A 23387-nucleotide genomic window follows, 5' to 3' on the forward strand; every position below is an offset into this window, starting at 1 on the left:
AGGGGGAACAGGCCACATGAGGGGAAACAGGCCATGCATTGAGGAAGCGGGGAGGAGACAGACAACACGGTGTGGGGGGCCTACAGCAGGGTGTAGGTGTGGGGCTGCAGCCAGGATGGACCAACTCTGGGCGGGAGATGCCTCCATGGCCCAGTAGGTGGGGCCCAGCATGGGAGGGAGTGCTGCATTGCCATGGCTGCCAGGGTAAGGCACCCCCTGCCCACCCAACAGCAGCAGGGGGCACAGCTCCACACTGCCACTGCTGTGCCTCACCATGGCAGCATGGCACTACCTCCTGTGACAGGTCCCATCTATGAGGCTGCAGAGGTGGTTCCTACCTGGAGCTGGTCCAGCCCAGCTATAGCCCCATGCTCCACTGTAGGCATGGAAATCTCAGGGGGTATGTGCCCTCCCCCCACTGTGCCCTCCCATCACTGGCAACACACAGGGGGTGCACATGGGTGCACGTGCACCTCCTGAGCATGGCAGTGCACCCCCTACGAAAAGAGGTGAGTGGTCACCACTCACTACCCCTGCTCCTCACCACTGACACTGCCGGTGGTGTCTGTGGGTGGTCAGCGATTGCTGCTGGCCACTGCCGCCGCTGCCAGCAGCATCTGCAGGTGGTCACCAACCCCTGGTAGGTGCTCTCCACTTCTCCTCTCCCACCACCAGCAGTACTGGCAGCATCTGTGGGAGCTCCCCACTTGCCACCTCTGTGCTCCTGCTGTGGCAGTGGCAGCAGTGCTCCCACCGCCACCAGCCCCCCCAGCCAGTGGGGGCACACATTGTTCATGCCCACCACCTTCCTCACATACCCACTCCCTTCCTCACACATTGTGGAGCTGGAGGTGGGGGGCAGTGGGTCAGGAGTGAGAGGGACTAGCAGGGCTGGGAGGTGTGAGTTTGGAGTGAGGGGCACTGGCAGGGCCAGGGTCCTGCAGGTTGGGAATAAGGGGCACTGGAAGGGCCAGGGAGGTGTGGGTTGGGAGTGAGGGACACCAGCAGGGCTGGGGTAGGGAAAGGCTGTGGCTTAGGAGTCAGGGGCAACAGTATGGACATGGGCAGGGCAGTGGCATATCAGGGCAGGGCAGGGCAGGGCAGTGGCATATCAGGGCAGGGCAGGGCAGTGGCATGTCAGGGCATATCAGGGCTACTCACAAAGCAGCATGGTGGAGAGCCATAGCTGGACCTATGTCCTAGTGCAGGGGAGGCCAATTCTTTTGGGTGGAGGGCCGCTTACTGAGTTTTGACAAGCCATCAAGGGCCACATGCCAGGGGCAGATAAATGTTAATTTTCTAAATTTTTTAGGGGCCCCGTGGGCTGGATAAAATGGCCTGGCGGGCCGCATCTGGCTCCTGGGCTGCATTTTGCCTACCCCTGTCTCAGTGAGTGAAGATGGCAGGGGGAGCTCTGATTTTCCATGATAAAAGCCCCCACATCAAATGCCAAAATGTATAGGTATTTAGAATTAATTTTATTATAATGATTGAAGCACTGATGGGCTTTTAAATTGCTTTAAAACTGTAGATATATCAATAAAACATTGTGTTCAACTGATACCTATATATATAGTGGCATTTCATTTTAATCACAGAAAAAAACATGGATGTGGACATTTTTTAATCAGAGAATTTGCAAATTTTTTAATCAGTGAATTTTTTATTTTTAAAAAGACAAAAAGGGGATCCCTGCTTATAACATTTTAAAGCGAGTGCTGTAATGATCTGAAACAATGCTACTGCAGATACAGGAATGCATCCTGGAATTAATTCATTACAGAAGCCATTAGAAGTTATACACATAGGCCAGGTACAGGCATTATACTTTTACTAGGAGAAGTGATTGGAAACTCTATATACCCATAACAGAACAGAAGTTTGGCACACAGAGACTGGTTTAAAAATGGCAGAACCCAGTCTAAGATTTGCTCCAGGGAAAATGTGTGTTCTGTTTGCTACTGATCTAAACTACACTGCTTGCAGAAAACCATATAAATTGGATCAATTCCACCTTGGGGTTTTTGCACGTCTGTACCTAGCCATAGAAACAAGGCAGTATAAGTTTCTGGTGCTGTCCGTGGTGCTTAGTATATTTTCCACCTTTTTTCTTTTTTGATTTTCCTGTATCATTAGCTTTATCACTTTGTATATATTGCAGAGTAGGAGCCAAGTTGAAAAGTTAGAGACATGCACTGTTTTTTTTAAGCACAAATATGATGTTTAGTTTTTTCCCCCTCATGTTTAGAAAACTTCTTAATGGTTACGGAGATTTTCCTAAACCTACCCAATGACAACTTAGCACAGATAAAGCATTTTGAGTCCAAAAGTAACTTTTACAGATAGTACAATAGACTGGAAGTAGCTATACCTCCAAATGATAGGAGTTAAAAAGAAAATTCTATTATGTTTAAATTCACCATTGTGAACATTTTTCTGCTTCCCTCTAAAGCATCTGGTAGCAATCTCTGTCAGAGATGGGAGAGCATTTTAGGTGGACTAATAGAATAATCCAATCTGGAAATAACTGCAAGTCTGAATGTCACACTGTGCATCTGCCATACTCCAAAAAGTGACTCTGCAAAATAGCATTGGGTAATTCCAAATTTGTTGTCTCTCAGTTACAGTAGGTTGATACATATTTGCCAGATTTATCATTAACTGACTGAAACACAGGAAGCAATCCTGCTAATATGTCAAAGAACACACAGATTCCAGGGCAGTCTTATTGAGCAGAAATGAGGTGTACAAAGTAATAAAACAGAGTTTTGATGAGCCAAGTCAAAAGATAGGACTCTGACTACATGTTAGGAGCAGTGTTTGTGGGCAAAAAGGTTGCCATTTTTGGATAGTGATAGCCAGTTTTCAGAGGAGAATTGCTATTTGATTTTAATGTCACTGCAAAGATAATTGCAACATTGCATCCAGAAGCATCTCACACTACAACCTGACTCCATCACATCTACTATACAGTAGCGCACTGGTTTTCAAACTGTGTCCCACAGAACCCTGATGTTTCACAGTAGATTATCAGGGGTTCCACAGAAAGATTGGGGGTAATGCCAGAGAAGGCTGCAAGGCAGTGCACCACCATTGTAGACCAGATTGTCTAACTACTCCACCTCAGTCTTTAGGATAGGGATAGGGATTCTGCTGCAGAAAAAGTGATTTGAAAGTGTTCAATGACTTTATAAAGTTTGAAAACCACTGCCATATCAAAATAGCTTGAGACCTTCAGCAATGAGGCATGGGTTTATGCAGAAACAAAACTGCATCTGCTCAACTGTATTACAGCATAACATCTGGGAACCTCCAGGACTGAGACAAAACTGTTAACTCTCCTGCATTAAAGTATCCAGAAATCCCCAACACTGAAATATCACTGTATCATCTCCTCAGGATTACAATGTCAATAAAGTACTGAATATACTTTGTGAGCAGAACTACATTATTTTTCAACACTAAATCTGGCTAGAATCTCATTGAGTACTAACTTCTTAAATAATACTGCAGAACACCCAGCTACCTATAGCACTTACCACCACTCTGGCTGTTCACTCTGTAGGAACCTGCAGTCCTGAGAGAAGGAAAATACAGAAAAAGGGCATGAAAGATCTGTGGACTCTCCCTATACTATACAGTCACAGTAGCAGCACCCATTGTGCTGGCAAAGGATATTTGGAGATTAATTAGTTATCCTACAAGGGGCAGTAAGTAATACTGCTCATTGTATAACACTGGCAGCTATCTGGTTTCCATAGCAACATAGCTCTACTTGTGTACCTTTAATTTATTCACTGAGTGGTCCCTTTCCTGATCAAATGCAATAACGAGAAATGCCTTGTTTTTCTTGCTAATATCCTTGTACCCATACCCAGAGCAAGACATAGACCCTTCCCCAGGGGCATTTCTTACAGAGTGAGGATAACAAGAGGTAAATCTTGTTATGGCAGCCACTCATATCCCACAAAGAACAACCGTATCTCTGCTACCTAAAGGTCTGCTCATTAAGATGTCTCCAGGTTTCTAAGCCCTTTTAAAGATACCTCACATGTCCTTGTTATTTCTGTTGCAGTGGCACCTATAGGTCCTAATCTCAAGTAGGACAGCAGCATGCCTGATACAAATACACTGTAAAGACAGCATTGCCTGAAGAGCTTGTACTCAAAAGGTAAGGCAAACAAAAGGCAGGAGGGAGAAAGAGAGACATAGACTGGCAAAGGGGTGTGTCCAATTGCCACACAGCATATCAGTGGCAGAAACACGGATTCAATTCAATTCTGTTGAATTGCACATTAGCACCCCAGGCCCTGGACCATGCCAGAGTTCATACTTGGTGTTTCCATCAAGGGTACCGCCCTGAACCCAGCATGCAGCACAGTCAAGAAGATAGTTCCCCTGTGGAAAATCTGATATAGTAAACATGGTTAACAGAACTATAGCCAACAAGTCCCTCCAGCCAGCAGATCTGGTAAGAAAGGACTTAAAGCACTCAGGAAAATTAGGCAACCCCTAGCATGGACAAATGCAATGTTTCCTCAGCAAGGGTTCATCATGCTTACCATGATCATGAAAAGAGCTTGTTCACATGAGGAGCCATCCAGGGGAGAATGAACGCAATCAACACGCTCCTGGGGACAGACTCATGTACCAAACACAGGCAGGAGAACAATGCCACAGAAATTCCTGCATTGATGGTGGGAGGGGGCAACATATATTCCTAGGAGAGAGCACATGAGGCAGAAGAAGGCAGAAGCATTTTCCTGTCATACCTGGCATGTGAAAAAGGCTCCTACAGTGAGAACATGACATACCTCTGGGCCAGCCTCTGGGCATGTACATGACAAAACTAATGTGAGAGAGTGTTCCCTCCCTACCCAGGTAGACATTGGTCCTTTCCCTCTGGAGACCTGGCCTATATGGCAAAGAGGTGAATGGCCTCCTTAATAGTGGAGTGAGCTGTCTTTACCTGATTCAATGGCTCTGAACTGGGTTGAAAGGCAATACTAGCATAATGGGAGGAAAGTGCCAGTTTGATATGCAGGAGACCTGGGTCAACTCCCTGTCACTGATATAGTACACGGGCACACATGATGATTACCTGGTTATTACCAGGTAAAAGAAAATGGGACTTTACAGTGTATCTAATGCTCAAAAGTGCATGGATTTATATGCAAGTTAACCCTCTTTCACTGAGGTCTAATCTATCACAGATTAGCTTTCATTTAACTGTGGACTAAGAATGTTTTCATGGTTCCTGCCTTCCTGTACCTCACAATAACTTGTTCCTAGGCTGAGGTCCTTAGTCTCTCTGTATTTCAGTGCTAATCTGTACAGTAAGGATAGAAGCCCTGCCTCAATGGGGTCTTGGGAAGATCAATGCACTAGGGATTAGAAGATGCTCAGGTACTATAATAATAGGAACCATGCAAGTACATACAAGAGGCAGAGGGCAGACTTACAAAGTGGTCCCATAAAGTAAGCAGTTAGAAGCAGGACTGAAGTGCTGCTCTCTGCACAGCAGAAGTTTGAAATGCAGGGAAATCTAACCTAGACCCATGGGCAGCCCAGGTTCCAAAGCAAAGCCACATTTTGGTACAGCACTATAAGGCTTCACTGTGCAAAAACGTATGGGTCAAAGAGTTTATTCTGAGAACCAGAAATCCCTGTGAGCTAATTTCAGCCCTTCTGTATGTGTATGCAAGCCCCACTGAAATCAACAGATTTTGACCCAAGCCATTCCAGTGTTAAGAATATTTTTAACCCAAAATGGAACTTGAGGTCAGGTGGGTACAAACCCCCCCCCCCAAGCACAACAGGAGGACTGATAGGCACAGAAGTTAAGTAGGAGAGTCCACACCAGCATCCCCGCAGTGGGGCACTCAGGGCACACAGAGGCAGCGGTGACTGCCAGTTGTATTCATGTGGCTGCCAGCAGTGGCCACATTTTTTGCGCCTTCTCCCCACTCCCACGTCAGCTCCTGGGGCAGTTTCCCCATTTACCCCACACCAGAGAAACAGGACAGGAGTACTAGGACACAAATATTTAATTATCTTCTCTGGCAAGGGAAGCTTTAAATAAATCAGGGATTCTTCTACATAATTTAGAAACACAAAGAGAACAGAGAAATGGCCTCTGATAAATGTTGCCTTCAACCTTCCATAAACTTCAGTCTTTCGAGAACAGCAGATTCAGGAGAAAAGCTGCCTGGAAGTGACCCTAGGGAGGAGGGAGGACTGAGACAGGCCCTCTTCTTGACACCTCAGCAGTTAGGTGTCCTTTGCTAAATGCCAAGGGCTTCTGAAATATGTGTAATAATGCACAGGGAAAGATGTGCAGATGTCCCATTACTAATCAGTGGTCACAACTTTAGTGATGGGGAAGGGAAAATGGAGGACAGAGATTTTCTTTCCAAGACACTCTCATTTTGTTTAACATCAGAAAGCTTTTTTTCTAAGCTAGAAGGGAAGGTCTACACCATCAATCCAATGTCAAGGCCTGCAAGCTAACTGTAGGCACCTCTCCTTCTAATAGTATGTTTACATTTGCATACAGCCTCTGCACTGGATGCAGCCAATGCTGTTTTTTTTTAACTTATAGGACACATACTGGCTGAGGAGAGGTAATATCTGGTCTTTGGCAGTTTATCCACCCAGGAAAGATTCCTCACCTCCTGAAGGAGCATTTTGAAAAACTAAAGTCAGTGTACAAGAGAACTGCTCTCTAAAAGTACTAGAACTTTGGCCCAAATTAAGCCATCCAAAGTGTAGTCTTCCAGTGAGCTGAGATACAACAGTGACAGCCTCTATCACTAAAAAACAGAGCGAACACACCAGAGAGCCTTCAAAAGTACTCAACCTTGTAAGTGTTTCCTTCTAACACCATCTTGCAAAGTGGTGGTGGGATAAAACTGTACAGCAAATATCATGTGCAACCCCAGAATCATATCATGAGGCCACTAAAATCATAAATCAGTGGAACACAGAATAAGGCACATTGATCCAGCACCATAGACCTGTCACATCATGTTAGAAACTTGTTTCTTTGGGTGTAGGAAAGAATAGATTAGTTATTTTAGTCCAATCATTTTTTATTACATATGCAGAACACATTACAGTTTATTCAGAAAAGGTCTTAATGCTTTTACACTCTATAATTCTCACCCACTACAGAAATGCAGCTACTTTTGGAATGGAGCATATATGACATTCTTTACTATCAACACTACACAGCATTTTTTGAAGGAGAAAAATAATTACAGAAATAATCTATGGCAGCAGAATTTAATTAAACAGACTGCAATTTCATCAGCCTTCCTCTCACAAAATATGATAACTCTAATGACTTGGAGTGGCCACTGCCTTGGGTTTGTCTCTCTCCCAAAAGATGAATAAACATGTTGCTGTTTGCTCTATTGTACTTTAGACTTACCATGTTGACTTCTGAAATCTGGTCAATACTGGAGATATGAATGCTCATTCCCACAGTGACAGGGTTACCTGAAATGCAAAAGGACAAGGTTAAAGCAATCTGAGAACTCAGCCACTCAGCCTCCCATTTCAGGACTTACTCAGAAATACATTTATACACAATGCGCTGTAGGAATTCCAGGTTTGTTGGCTTTCAAGCATCTTCGTATCAAGAGGGCTTAATTGTCAAGGGCAAAGGGTTGGGGGAGAGTTGACTCCTACCTTGCACACTAACCCTAGGACTGAGAGATAAGTTGGATTTTTTTCCTTCTTGAGGATCATAGCCAGTAATATCATTTCTACAGGTAATGCCCAGTAATGCCCTCAGTGATACCAGCAGAGCCCCATTCCTTTCAGAGAGCTTGTATAAGGCACTGATTGGCCACCTAACTAGAATATAATAAACAAGTCTGCTGGTAATGTACAAGAGAGGAGAGACTCCAGCTTACTCCCTCTGCACTGGGTGGGCTCTGCAATGGCAAAACCATTTAAAAAACCTGTGTTGGTTGGTATAACTGGACATGCACAGAGCAAGAAGATACCATTTTACACTTATTTCTCAAACTAGAATTGCATTTCAATTACTTATCCAACTCTACCTGCTTCTTCCTAATCTGCCTGGTAATAGGTACTAGCTTGGTCCCACCACACCCCAACAGTCAAGGAACTGTGTGAATATCTTTGAACATGTTCACTGAAGGACTGGAATATTCTTATCCTGAAGGTTCAATGGCCAAATGATGCTCACTGTAGAACCCATGTCCAACTGAAATACATGTAATGGGCATGTGAAAAAGAACACAGCCCTCCAAAGGCTGCAAAATGCCCCTCTCTTAACACTCATATGCCTCACTGCTATACATATAAAACATCCTGGCTCTGAGTAATTTACAATAATAATTCCCTACCTGCAAGATTTCAAGATGCAGTTTTTTGGACACTAATGTAATGTTCTCTGTGCACACTGCAATTATAAAGTACTGTATGCATGCTAGTATTACCTAGGTCTACAGAGGGGAAAAAAAGAAAGACCTACTACCACAGCCAGAAAGGGGAGAACTCCTATAAGAGACAGGAATCTAGTTTAGGGGAAGTTAGAGACCTAGGGTTTTAGTTTTCATTTTTGTCTACCTTAACCCTGAACCCCTCTGAATGGGCCTTATTCCAAAGGCATCCTAGTCTCTCATTCTTAGGGTGACCATATTATTTTTAAGGAAATCTGAGACACTGCTCCCCCCACTCCCCAGTGTTAGTGACGTTGCTGTGGGCAGAGGCAGGTGGGCAGAGGTGCAGAGCTCAATCTGGGGGGAGGCAGATTGGCATGGTACATGCTGGGCCCAGCTCTACCTGAGTAGCAACTGGAGGCAGATGGGGGAGGGGAGGGCTGGGCACTGCTCCAGTCTACCTGTCTTGCTCCTGCACAGCAGCAGCAGTGCCTGCTCACCTGCCTGTCTGGCACACTACGCTGCTTCACCTCCACATCAAACTGTGCCCCACAGCCCTGCCCCCCCGCCTCTGCCTCTGCCTCTGCCTCTGCTTCTTGGACTTTTCACCAACCAGTCAGGACTGGCCTATGAATCCAGGACTGTTCCTGCCAACCCAGGGCATAGCCTCATCCTGTGTCTCTTCCAGTGAGTGATTGTGTCTGCTCCCTGCAATATGCAGACTTGCTGCCTGATATCAGAAATGGAGCAGCAGCAAATTCTGCCACACAAAGCATTAACTTTTCCATCGATTCATTAGCAGATCCAAGTGCTGAAATATTTACAGATAATCATGCAATGACTAAAAAAATAATAATTAGCAAACAGGGGGAAACATATGAACTGGAAATGAAATGATATTTTAATTATGTGTTACCAGAAGTAGAAAAGTAGTGTCATTAAGGCTCCCTTGTGATTGGGTGTACTGTTACAGAGACCCTCTGCCTACAAATTAGACAGCATTATCCTTTAATGGAATATGAATAACACTTAAAACATCAGAATCAATATCAACTCTAATTAGAACCTCCTATGCAAATCTCCTTAACGAGGCAGTGCATCATTTTTTCCCTTCTCTTTCTGACTCAGAACTTGTTGGACATTCTGCAGCAGGAAGTAACATTCACTTTGCATTGCTGGACTTTAAAAAATATAGGCAGCTGGTTAAAAGCCTTAGTAGGGAAACATCTTTTCTTTGCAAGTTTCTTATGATTTTTATTGAAAGTACTAGCAAAGATCAGGGTCCTGTTGTGCTAGGGGATGCACATACATATAGCAAGACACAGTCCTTGCCCTGAAGAGCTGAAAGCCAGGGGAAAGAAGTAGGAGGGAAAACAGAGATTTGCCTGAGGCTACACGGCATGTCTGCAGCAGAGCCATGACTAGGACTCAGAAAGCCTGGCTTCTAGTCTTGTGTGCTGGAGGGACTAAGTATGAAAGTGATTAAAGTACCTCACTATAGCTCTAGAGATGTGAGTTTAAGACATGACTCAAGACTTGTGATGAAGGTTCCCTCGGTCAACCCAGCTCTAAATGGGAGTCTACTCATTCAGGTTAAGAAGTCAAAGACATCCAGACACTAGCCACCTCAATCTCTTGCATGCCACTGGCTACAAAACTGCCCCTTTCACCCCAAATCTATTTTGCTATTCAATATGTGCTGCTTTCTCTCAAAGAACCTGCCACTGAGACCTGTACCATTTGTCTCCCTCCAGCCCACACATTGTTGGTTTTTGTGGTTTTACAAACACAATTTTCCAGTGTAAAAATATATTTTTCTCCCCTGCTGTGGCATGAAAGACCCATTAAAACACCAAAGGAAACTGAGCGACTTTAGAAGGGTAAAACAGTGACAATGCCTGTACACAAGGACCTGTCAAATGCACAGCCGATCTAATCTAGTCTATCTATCTAGGCTTTATGCTGCATTCATCACCATGGTATCTGCATGCCTGAGGTCATATGATGACTCAGTGTCAATGTCATGAATAGAATCCAGGACTCCTAACTCCCAAATCCCTGCTCTAAGGAAGAAAAATGATGGATTTAAGATCCACAAAGTGCCACTTCTAGCTGAGCTTAGCTTAGCTCCTACATGTTCAGCCAGATGCCCATCTCTAGCTTACCATGCTTGCCAAGACCCCCAGAATTTCTATGACAAGCCTGAACTGGGGTGACAAGCAGGAGGTTTCTGTAATGGCTTGAGACCTGTGGAGTGTGGCCCTCATTTGGTAGACATAACAGCTTGAGAAACCTGTGACCTTCACACAAATTATAAAATTAGGAGGTTTATTAAGTATGTCTTGAAGGTTCCTTTACCTTGCTGAGCAAGCCACTTACAGCTGGGCATAAGTGCCCACTTTATCTTCTCATGCCAGAGTAGACAGAAAAATGGATGGAGCCTTGCTCTCTTCCTTGTGCTGACTAAGCACATCTACACATGCCGTTGCCGAAGCTCCCAGGCACATGGCTTGCATATGCACCTGGCCTGCAGCATATTGAGCCAGGATGCAGCAGCCTGCACCCCGCCCCTCCCCTCCCCTCCCCGCCCCTGCCCCCCCACCTGGCAGCGCCTGCTGATTTGGGGCTTTTTTTTTAACAAGTGCCGGGAGCTGGGGTGGGTAGGACAGCCATTGCCGGGCTGGGGAGCATTGGCCTGGCTGATTCAGAGATTTGGCAGCAGCCGAATCTCCAAATCAGATTTGGCTGAATCAATTTGGGACAGTGATTTGAATCACCAGATTGAATCACTGTTCCCTGATTTGGCCGAATCTGAATCTAAAGCAAATACTATCTGCTTTGCACAGGCCTAGTGCACGTGTAGACACTGAGATGTTAGTTAATTCATTAATTAATTGTGCAGTAAACATCTTGTGTAGATGCACCTACTGGGTGGGAATTGGTACACTTGTCCCTCCCCCACTCTCCAGCTGACACGTGGAAGAAGAAGGAAGTGAATATGTATCACAGAGATGGCAAGAGGTCATAAGGTCCAGCTGGTACTGGATGTAGACTCAGGAATTCTGGCCTCTGATCCTGTATTGGCTACTTTCTGTAAAGCTATAGGAAATAATTTCACCTCCCCTGTTCCAACGGTTTTTAGTACATACACTGCATGACTTGTCTATTTAGATTCCAGATTCTTCAGCCTCAGAGCCTTGTGCTACTACTATAAATGAAAAAAATTAAACTAACCAGTCTAGTTATGAGCAAGGTACAAATAAATAAGCTACATAACATGTAATAGAGTGGGCGATAAATACAACCCTTCCAATGCTATGAAAAATACAGGATCGTTACAAAAAGGAGGGAATTTTAAAAAACTGTCAAGGTTTGTCCAATAGGCAGGCCTGAAGTTACTCAGTTAGAGTAAGGGGAAGAATTGGGCTCAGTATTAACAGCACACTGTATTTGCATTTTACTCTTTGAGCTGGGACAAAAAGGTCAGTTTTTGTACACATGCTTGCACATGGAAAAATAATTCACAAATGGGCAGCAAATGAAAGTATGCCACCTGTGCCACCAAACCACATCTTTTAAGAAAAATTGTAAGTAATGCCTATTTGTTCCCAGATGAAAAAGTTCACTTCCTATCATCACAAAAGAAGTAAATGTGGAAGGGAGGAGACTGGGAAATTCAAAATTCAAAGCCAGATTTTTTTTTTTTTTGGTTTTCACACAAATCCTGCTAAAATGTTATTTAGTAGTGACTGCTGAAATGTTATTTAGTAGTGACTGAAAATTATTACTCAATGACAACTGTCTAGCATCCACTGTGAGAAAAAGTTTGCAATGTTGCCACACTCAATTTTATTGATTCTCATAATATTATTTTTAAGCTCCCAGCCCCAGGTGTTATGTCAAGCTATTAGAAACAGCACCAGTTCCAAAACAAATCACAAGGAGACTCCACTGTTTACTTCTTTCCACCCCCAAAACTGATTACCTCCCATCTCTTCCATGCAAGACGTATATACAGTGACTTTCGTTGGTATCACAACAATGAGTGTGTAGGGACTGATCACAGTTTTTGTCCTCTGAAGCTGCTCCCTTCTGATAGAAAGTAGCACACATCTATAGGGCAATGCAGCCCTGCCAGTGTTGTACTCAACCCAGGGATGACCAAAGTATTTCACTTTCCCAGGATGGTCATCTGTCATAGCAATAGTCATGCACACATGTATGCATGCATGCATATACATGCACACACAGAGAGAAAGGAAATGTGGTGCTGGGCTCCCCTGGTCAGCAAGGAAGATTTCTCAGCACTACTCTGACCTGGATCAGGGTCTTCTTTTTCAAAGGATCCTGACTACGGGACACCTTCCACACATGAGTCTGTCAGACCCTCCATAGCTGCACTGGAAGTTGCCTGGAAGCCTACCTATTCAGGCCAGCTTTGCTTCAACCAATTTCCTCTGGTTAGGTTCCTTCGTTTGATATCTTCTCTTTTCTTTAGGCACCATCCTTTGAAGCAGAGGTCCCTTGCACAAAATAAAACTGTGCCTAGACCTAAGAGTTGGAGACTGTATATAGACACAAATAGCCATTCCTTTAACCATTCAATATGATCATCTGTAAGCACAGTCTTTACTCCCAGTGTTCAAGAGCCAGAGAACCTATAAAAAACAATGGCACATGGTGCAGAGTTAGGCCATGGTCACTAGGGCTATGCAAAATGGAAGCGTTCTGTTTTGACCAGCATTTTGATGTTTCAACAGAACAGTGTTTCATTCCAACTTTTGTTTCCAGTCGAAATGGCTGTTCTGTTTCGTTCTGTTGGAACGTTTTGCCATTTCAACCTTATTTCCATGTTTTGCCCATAGGATATAATGGGGAAGGTTGAAACAGCCTATAACTTTGTCGTTTCTGGCCAGATTTAGATGAAACTGGCAGGAATGTTAGTCCCTTCTGAGGGCATAAAGCATGCCAGGTAGCAAGAAGATAGGTTCAGGGAGTTTGGAGAAACTATACCACAAAGTCTTGAGAGAAAAACTCATGTCATGTGTATGTGTTAAGCCACAGCAGGGTCAAAACTGCAGGCATGCTAGCCCCTGCTGAGGCCACAAAGCCTGCCAAGTTTCAAGGAGATAGGTGCAGGGAGTTCAGAGAAACTGCACCCCAAAATCCTGAAAGCAACTTGTCTCTCATATATGTGTTAAGACACAGTGGGGCCAAAACTGCAGGTATGCTAGCCCCTAAGGAGGCAACAAAGCCTACTAAGTTTCAAGGAGATAGGTGCAGGGGGGGGAATGCACCCCAAAATCGTGAAAGCAAAACTCATGTCATGTGTATATGTTAAGCCACAGCAGGGTCAAAACTGCAGGCTTGCTAGTCCCTGCTGAGGCCAGAAAGCCTGCTAGCTTTCAAGAAGATAGGTTCAGGGGTTCTGGGTTTTGGGGCTCTGCACCTCTGGCTGCTGACAGGCAAAACCAGTCATGGGTGCTTGTGCAACTGTGTCTGTCTTGGTAGAGGGGAGCGGGAAACCACTGCAGGCTTGGCTGCTAGACCCTGCTGCGGCCACAGGGCCTGCCAGCTGTTAAGGAGATAGGTGCAGGGGGGTTCTGGGGCCCTACACCCCTAGCTATTGACAGGCAAAACTTGTGACATGGGTACTTGTGCAACTGCTGCCTCTTATCAGGCAGCAGGACTGAAAATCCCCCATCACTTGTCACCAAGACCTGAGGGTAATAATTGACCACAGTATGAACATGAGCCGGCAGTACGATGCTGGAGCCAGCAGGGCCAACAATACACTGGCACGCATCAATTGATGCATCTCCAGCAAAGCCATTGCAAAGAGGTGATTCTCCTGCTCTACTCAGCTCTACTCGGCATTGGTGAGACCACAGCTGGAGGACTGAGTTCAGTTCTGGGCTCCGCAGTTTAACAAGGATGTGGTAAAGCTTGAGAGAGTCCAGAGAAGGGCCACTCATATGATCAGAGACTTGCACAGCAAGCCATATGAGGAAAGGCTGAGGGACCTGGGACTCTTCAGCCTGAAGAAGAGAAGGCTGAGAGGGGACTTGGTAGCAGCTTACTGCTACATCAGAAGCGTACATCTAGGGCTTGTTGAACAACTGTTCACCAGGTCACCCTGGGGGAAAACTGGAAGTAATGGTCACAAACTCCTGGAAGATTGTTTCAGGCTTGTTTCAGGCTCAAAATTAGGCTTGTTTCAGGCTAAAAACTACTTCACAACTAGGGTGTCCAGACTGTGACCATTACTACTAGTTTTTTCCTTGACAGCTGGCAGGCTTTGTGGCTGCAGCAGGGCCTAGCAGCCAGGCCTGCAGTAGTTTCCCCTCCCCCATGCCCCAAGACAGACAGTTGCATAACCACCCATGTCACGAGTTTTGCCTGTCAGCAGCCACAGGTGCAGGGCCCCAGAACCCAGAACCCCTGCACCAATCTTGTTGACAGCTGGCAGGCTTCGTGGCCTCTGCAGGGGCTAGCAGGCTTGCAGCTTTCACCCTGATGCGCCTTAACACAAACAATGTCACCCTTGTCATGAGTTTTGCATGTCCACAGCTTGAGGTGCAGTTTCCCCAAACTCCCTGCACCTATCTCCTTGAAACTTAGCAGGCTTTGTGGTCTCCACAAGGGCTAGCGTCCCTGCATTTTGATTACACTGTGGTGTATCACAAACATGTTACATGAGTTTTGCTTTCAGGATTTTGCGGTGCAGTTTCCCCAAACCCCCTGTGCCTATCTCCTTGAAACATGGCACGCTTTGTGGCCTCAGCAGGGACTAGCATTCCTGTAGTTTTGACCCTGCTGTGGCTTAACACATACACATGACATAAGTTTGGCTCTCAAGAATTTGGGGTGCAGTTTCCCCAACCCCCCTGTACCTATCTTCATGAAACTTGGCATGCTTTATGCTCTCAGAAGGGGCTACCATTTCTGCAAGTTGTATCCAAATCTGGCCAGAAATGACAAAGTTCTAGGCTGTTTCAACCTTCCCGAAAAAGCGTCGAAATGGCGAAACTTTTCGACTTGCCTCATTTTGTTTCAAGGCTGTTTCAACCATATCTGTTTTGCTTTGATTTTGCTGTTTCAACCTCAAAACAGGTCAAAACAGCGTCAAAACAAAACTGGTGGAGAAATTTTGCACAGCCCTAATGGTCACTGGCCCTGCATTGGCTGGCAGAGCTCAGCACGCATACATGGGATGCAAACTTGGCAAAGGAACTATCCTCCTGCTCCTCTCTGCACTTGTATTCCTTTCCCACCCCTGCTGTAGTATATGCCACTATGAAACTGGGGATCCTTTCTTCTTGTGCACTTGCACCTTTCAATTTATGTAGACATTATATTTGTACAGAGACAGCAGCTACTTTGATCTGGGAGTTGCTGCTGCCATGCTGCAGGAGAGATGCATGCACTTATTTTATATGCACTCTTTCCAAAACCTGATGTTTATTCTTTCTTGTCACTGGTTTCTAGAATCATGCATACTAGGTAGGTTAGATTGAAGGTAGGTGCTTGCTCTTTACGTGCAGAAAGAGAACAATTTCCTCAAGCCACTGTGATTGCCTTGTTCACACTGCCAAACCCCAGGGCAGTGTGCATATGATCTTATGAATTAAAGCCATAGTTTGATATTGAATAACTCACTACCAGTGAGTTACACAAACTGCTGACAGGTACTGATAGATTACAGGTGATAACCCATAGGTAATCGTGGATTATAGAGTCTGACTCACATTCAGCATCAGGTTATGAATGACTAAAGGCTGTGTCAGTGGTGTGGATGGAACAGCGGTGAAGCTCTGTTATGGAAAGCTGACAGTTACACTCTCACTGCCGTAACATAATTCACCTGAAAAAAATCTGTTCCATTCTATTCCATGTAGGCCTTACACCTTACTCCTTTATCTACAGGGCAAGGGATAACAACTTCTGGTTACTGCAAAATGCCATACTTCCCATCTAATAACAGACACCCTGGAGTGTCTTAGTGTTTTTGGAATATGGGACGACTATAATAAAGGGGGTTATTCAATTATTATCTATTACAGATATGCCTAGAAGTCCAATCAGGGCCAGGGTTCCATTATGCTAGTGCTAGGCAGATCTTTATTAAAAGACAGTCCTCATCCTAAGCAGAGAGGCAGGCAGGAAAAGCAACAAAGCAGCAGAATTAGTAAAGAAGTGTTTGAAACTTCCAACCGATTTTCAGATTGTTTTTGTTTCATAGTCTAGTATTTAGGGCTGGGGGCAACAGACAGGGTTAATATTGCTTGAGAACCATGAAGAGGTGACTATATGTCAGGAAATCAGAATTGAAGTGTTTGTGGAAATGTTTTTATCCTGCATCTCTTTGATTTATGATGCTGTGTGGAAGCAATGAGTTCACCTGGGTCACTTAATCACTTGCTTAAATCTTTCCAGAACAATCAAACTTTAAATACGCACCAAAAGGTCCCCAAACCCATATCACCTGTGTCTTTATTCCCTCTGTGTTCTCATGACTCACAGATCTCTTTTCCACTGTCTCCCTTAGCTAAAAGCCAACCAGACAAGAAGCCTGTTGTACCCAGCACAACATCCATAAACATCAAATGTTTATAAAGGTTGATATCAAAGTCCTTTCATCAGCATTCCTCTTACATTCTATCCTTTTTTCCTAGCAAGCCACTTTTTACATACATGCTCTGCTAGTCTGGACCTGGACAATCTGATACCAGTGTATTATGCGATGGAGCTAGACTGTAGTAGGGTTGCAGTGTTGTTGTTTGGCCATAGCAGAAATTCTCACATTGCACCCTAAATACATGTCATCAACCTCAGAAAGGACATGAAAAGAAGAAGAAAAGTTGTAGTTGCCATGAGGATCTGTGAGATATGAGAGAAACAAGGTTTTTTTGGTAATGTCTTTTATTGGACCAACTAAGTAATTGAGAGAGATGTTAGATAAGCTTTTGGGCACAAAGTGTCTTTCCTCAGGTCTATGTAAGAAGCAGAAACAGCTTAAATTAAATACCAGGTAAACAATGACTGGACTGTTGCTTTAAGCATATTGTTGTGTGGAGGATGAGGATGGTCACTCTAGGAGTTAAGGGCCAAAACCAAGATGTTCTCATTCTCACCCTGATTTAATTGTCTGGTTGAATGAGTATGAGCAAATAAATACCATGTTGCCTTCAGTTGCTGGGGTCAACAGGAAGAGTAAAGGAGTTGTTATTGCAGCTAACTAAGAAAACTCTCCTTTCACTCAAGTACTAACAACACATTTTTGGGGTAGAATGACCAAGTGCACTACCCTAGTTTTCTAAGGTTGGGTGCAATTTCCAGTAGCACGTGGGTTTATTACATTGCCTTTACCTGCACCCATAGGGTTTCCACCAGCACCATCCAGGCTAAAGTTCTCTAATGCTGAGATCTTAAGCACGGAGAAGTGTGTACACCATGTAAAGGGTGGGAGGAGGGAATAATCTTCTTGGCCCCACTTCTCATCTATCCACGCTACATCTGGTAAGACACAGTGTGACCCCATGTGATGAAGCTAAATATGAGTTCCAACCTGTGCTGCTGGCCTCTGTTTAGAGCATGGCTTTTGGCAAGTATCCAATCAGATTTCTCAATTTGCACTATTTATCTAATAAAGAGGAATGTTAGAGGTCTCTCATGAGAAATGAAATGTTAAGAGCAAGCAACCTCCACCACACAGTGAAGTATCAAGGATAGTGCACAGGGTGTGATGGAGTCATTAAGGATCATGTCACAAAACAGAACCTGAGGTTTATAATCAAACTGTCTTTTGGCTGTCGTCCTCTCAGATCTCATAAGCTAAGAGAGGTCTGAGCCAGCTTGGTATTTGTACAGAAGATCTCTCAGGAACAGCTAAGTGCTTCAGAGTTAATAAGACTTCATAACATGACACACTTTTCTCTGTATAAACACTGAACTAATTCCTCAGCATAGAACCAGGGGGCACTGTACTGCCAGCAGGGCTGTTTTTCAGCTGAGACATAGTCATACTCACATAGACTCATCCTTACCCCTTGACACTATTTGCAGGAGTATGGGTGTTAACCTTAGTGCAAAAGCCAAATTTCAACCTGATGCTGACCTAAGTTACCACTGCAATTTTAGATGAAGTATTTCCACTACTTGACCTTAGCTGGTTGTCACCATTGTTGTGCATTGCTAACATCTGCCATGTTTCGTGCCAGAGGGGGCTGCTTTTCAGAAGGGAATGGAGTCAGCCCAGCGCAATAGTTGCAAGGCACTATTCTGGAGTGTTCCTGGAGGAGTGGTGCCATGTCTGCATAAATACAATAAGCATGTTGTGAATGTTCCAGGAAAAGCAGACAGCTAGCAAACAATCCTTGAGGCACAGTGGATTACAGAGGCTATTCCATGGGTATTTTTAATGGATTAGTGGGCATTAAAGTGGGATGTTGTGACTATCCCATGGAAATTTGGAAGTTAAAGAGAACAATTAATTGGCTACAACAGACTATAAAAGTGTCCCATGGGTATTGGAGGATTATAGAGGAAGCTAGATCAAGGTTGATTTTAAAAGATGATGGTAAGCAGCTACTCAGACTGATTAAAAAGAAAGCATCAAACATGCACGCTTAAAATGAAGGAAAGGGAGAGAGGCACCAAACCTATGCAACTGTAGGGAATTCCTTTTCTACACCCGAGGTCAGATATGACTAGGCCTGATTTTTAGTACACGTAGTCTCATTCATGTTAGGGGGGCTATGTGTGTGCTTAAATTTAGGCATGTGCTTGTACATCTTGGGACAATATTTTTTATAGTTATTTAGGTCCTTAATCATGCAGATAGATTCTTCTGCAAATTCCACCAGGTGCTTAATTACCACTGAGAATCATGCCACATCTACTGGGCAGATAGCTCCCCCCCCCCGCTTTGTAATAAGCAGGGATCCTGGTTTTCTCTGATTAAAAAAAAAAATCCCCATTTTTTTTATTAAAAAAAAGTAACCCCAAATCCACATTTGTCCATGATTAAAATGAAACACCACTAATATAGATTTATATATTGGGGTGTTTCATTTTAATCACAGAAAAATGTGGATTTGGAGTTCGTTTTGGTTGGGTTTTTTAAAACTGAAAAGGGGTGGGGGGATAAATCAGAGAAAACCAGGATCCCGGGTAATAAGGTTCCAGGTCTCAGTTGTAATCTCCATATCATGGGGTACTAATCCCCTCCATGCAGGAAAATATATCACTTTACTAGCACATTTGGTAGGGCTTGCTTATTTTATTACTATTGTAGTTACACCTGGGGGTTCCATCTGCAATCTGTAATTTCTTTTATTCTTAATTCATTTACTTCTCACTACACTGTATCCACCATGGAGCCTAATCACAACCTTAGTTGCTTCACAGTGAGGATAGTGTGCAAGCCTCCCCACAGGAGGTGGGGCAGGGTTACTGTCATGTCACTGACCCACACCAGACAGCAAAACTGAGTTTACAGAGTGAGAAACATGCTGCACTTTCTCTAGAACCACAGTGGAGGCCACTCTGGCTCATATTCTCCTGGCATTCCCTGTTGTATTACACATGCCTCATGCTGGATATTCTCTTAGAAGATTCTCTCACCACCATGTACAGCTCACAGTTGAGTGACAAAGGAGTATGCAGTTTTATGGAAGGCTTCCTTGCCCAGAATCCTTTGTAAGAAAGGCTAGCCAAAGTACAGCATTCTATATGTAGAGACTGCCTGGGGTAATTTTATTTAGATATGTTTTTACTGAGCTCATGTTCTCCATTTTGGAGAATGGGGAAATTTTGACTTCTTCCAGGTTACACCCAATGGAACAGTCTTCAGGAACTCTACACAATTTCTCCCTGGCAATTAACAGGGCTCATTCTTGGTGTGGCATGGAGGTGCTATGTAGGCTCTAACAATGAAAGAATCAATCCAAGAATGTCTTTTCCAAAGGGTGAAAGTGGCATGAAACAAAAAAGTATTCACAGACTAAGCTTGTGAACAGAAGAGAAACAAGAAAGATTTGAGAGACACAAGTGTTAGATTCATTTTCCCATCCTCGGTGACCAACTGATGTCCCTCAGGATAAGTCTACACTTCAGTAATAAAGATGGTGACTGTGCCATAGTGGCAACAGACACAAGCTGTTTTTAAACAATTTAGCTTGGATTTAACAGAGTAGCCAAAGAACCATGGAGGTGTGGGCTACAACATCTGCCTGTGAAGCTGGTTGAGTAATTGCACATTAAGTCCATGCTGAGCTCTAAACTACTACCAGTACACAAGCTAGGCAGTTTAAAACTAGCTCAGTTGTGCCTATACAAACTGAAGTCTCACCTTTGACTGTAGTATAAGCTTGCCCAAAGTGGAAGGCCAGCAACATTGTTCAATTAGCATCCTTTATTGAAATCTGAACTCCTTTGTATTTTCTTTAGATAGAGTTCTTGTTTGCTATGCACTTACTCAGCTGGTAATGGAGTTATCTCTGCTACTAAAGTCCTAAATATCCATAGCTATTTTCCCTGCAGAATGAGGAAGTCTAGGAAGAATTCCTTTAGATACCCATGGTGCTCTTCATCAACTAGACCTCTATCATTGGTGCTCTGAAATAAGCCCAGTACTCTGGTTTTCAAGTGCTACCATGTAAGCACAGGGTATGTGGGGTGAGGTTTTCAAAACAGCTCAGCTCCTTTCAGGAAACTAAAAAGGGCCAGATTTCCAGAAGAGCTCAGCATTCCAGGTACACATCCGATGCTGAGCAATTAAAAGAAAAAAATAAAATAGTTGTTCATTAAATACATGGGAATAGAGCTTTTTTTTGTCCAGTTTGCCCTAACAAAGAATGCTGAGCTCAGCTTTTTTTTGGGGGGTGGAGGAAGGGGGACGGTGACTCTCTTCCCTTACAGAAAACTCCACCTTTTTTTTCCCCAGGGAGGGGCAAAACAAACATTTAACATGGAGACTTCTGTCCCAGGGTAAAGCTTCTTCCTCAGTGAAAGAGCCTCACTCACCTTATTTATTTCAATACAGAGAGGTCAATTTCAATACAAGGATGCACTGCAGAGTAGGAGTTTTGAAATGATGGGAACCCAAGAAGGGTGGCTGTGCCTTAAGGAAACGATCCTTCAGGCACAAAGCGAGATGATTCCCATGCGGGGTAAAAGAGGGAAAGGGGCAGGAGGCTTCCCTGGCTGACTGCAGAAATCCAGGGCAGCCTAAGGGCCAAAAGGGGAGCACATAAAAAGCAGAAACAGGGAGAGATTACCAAAGACAAATATACCTCCTCTGCTCGTGCTTGTAGGGAGGCAGTTAGACGGGCCAAAGCTACCATAGAACTGAGGATGGCATCCCAAGTAAAGGACAACAAGAAATTGTTTTTTAGATATATAGGGAGTAAAAGGAAGGCCCAGGGAGGAATAGGACCCCTGCTAAATGGGCAGAAACAATTGGTGACGGACGGTGGGGACAAGGCTGAACTCCTCAACGAGTTCTTTGCCTCAGTGTTCCTAAGTGAGGGGCAAGACAAGTCTCTCACTGGGGTTGTAGAGAGGCAGCAGAAAGGCTCCAGACTTCCATGCATAGACCCTGAGATGGTGCAGAGTCACTTGGAAGAACTGGATGCCTTTAAGTCGGCAGGCCCGGATGAGCTCCATCTGAGGGTGCTGAAGGCACTGGCCGATATCATTGCAGAGCCACTGGCGGGAATATTCGAACGCTCGTGGCGCACGGGCCAAGTCCTGGAGGACTGCAAAAGGGCCAATGTGGTCCCCATTTTCAAGAAGGGGAGGAAGGAGGGCCTGGGCAATTATAGGCCAGTCAATCTCACCTCCATCCTTGGCAAAGTCTTTGAAAAAATTATCAAGGCTCACATATGCGAAAGCCTAGCAGGACAAATTATGCTGAGGGGAAACCAGCATGGGTTCGTGTCAGACAGATCGTGCCTGACCAATCTAGTCTCTTTTTATGACCAGGTTACGAAACGCCTGGACACAGGAGGAGGGGTGGATGTCGTATACTTAGACTTCAGGAAGGCCTTCGATACGGTGTCCCACCCCATACTGGTGAACAAGTTAAGAGGCTGTGACTTGGATGACTACACAGTGCGGTGGGTGGCGAATTGGCTGGAGGGTTGCACCCAGAGAGTCTTGGTGGATGGGTCGGCTTCGACCTGGAAGGGGGTGGGCAGTGGGGTCCCGCAGGGCTCAGTCCTTGGACCGATACTCTTTAATGTCTTCATCAGTGACTTGGATGAGGGAGTGAAATGTACTCTGTCCAAGTTTGCAGATGACACAAAGCTATGGGGAGAAGTGGACACGCTGGAGGGTAGGGAACAGCTGCAAGCAGACCTGGACAGGTTGGACAAGTGGGCAGAAAACTACAGAATGCAGTTCAACAAGGAGAAATGCAAAGTGCTGCAACTAGGGAGGAAAAATGTCCAGCACACCTACAGCCTAGGGAATGACCTGCTGGGTGGCACAGCAGTGGAAAGGGATCTTGGAGTCCTAGTGGACTCCAAGATGAACATCATTTGGCAGTGTGACGAAGCCATCAGAAAAGCCAATGGCACTTTATCGTGCATCAGCAGATGCATGACGAATAGGTCCAAGGAGGTGATACTTCCCCTCTATTGGGCGCTGGTCAGACTGCAGTTGGAGTACTGCATGCAATTCTGGGCGCCACAATTCAAGAGGGATGAGGATAACCTGGAGAGGGTCCAGAGAAGGGCCACTCGTATGGTTAAGGGCCTGCAGACCAAGCCCTACGACGAAAGACTAGAGAAACTGGACCTTTTCAGCCTCCACAAGAGAAGGTTGAGAGGCGACCTTGTGGCTGCCTATAAATTCATCACGGGGGGCACAGAAGGGAATTGGTGAGTATTTATTCACCAAGGCGCCCCCGGGGGTTACAAGAAATAATGGCCACAAGCTAGCAGAGAGCAGATTTAGACTGGACGTTAG

At 44.7% G+C, this 23387-nt stretch overlaps 1 protein-coding gene across 2 annotated transcripts in view; it reads right to left on the bottom strand.

The window, feature by feature from the left end:
• GABRQ (gamma-aminobutyric acid type A receptor subunit theta) overlaps positions 1–23387 on the bottom strand; it is a 126286-nt gene that overhangs the window by 75016 nt on the left and 27883 nt on the right. For both annotated transcript variants that reach the window (XM_059733113.1, XM_006257840.3), the window contains exon 3: positions 7433–7500. In XM_059733113.1, coding sequence (XP_059589096.1) covers positions 7433–7500 — 68 coding nt within the window. The remainder of the gene's footprint in view (positions 1–7432; positions 7501–23387) is intronic.

The sequence above is a fragment of the Alligator mississippiensis genome, chromosome 8 (genome assembly GCF_030867095.1).
Source record: "Alligator mississippiensis isolate rAllMis1 chromosome 8, rAllMis1, whole genome shotgun sequence".
In the NCBI taxonomy this organism is placed as follows: Eukaryota; Metazoa; Chordata; order Crocodylia; family Alligatoridae; genus Alligator; species Alligator mississippiensis.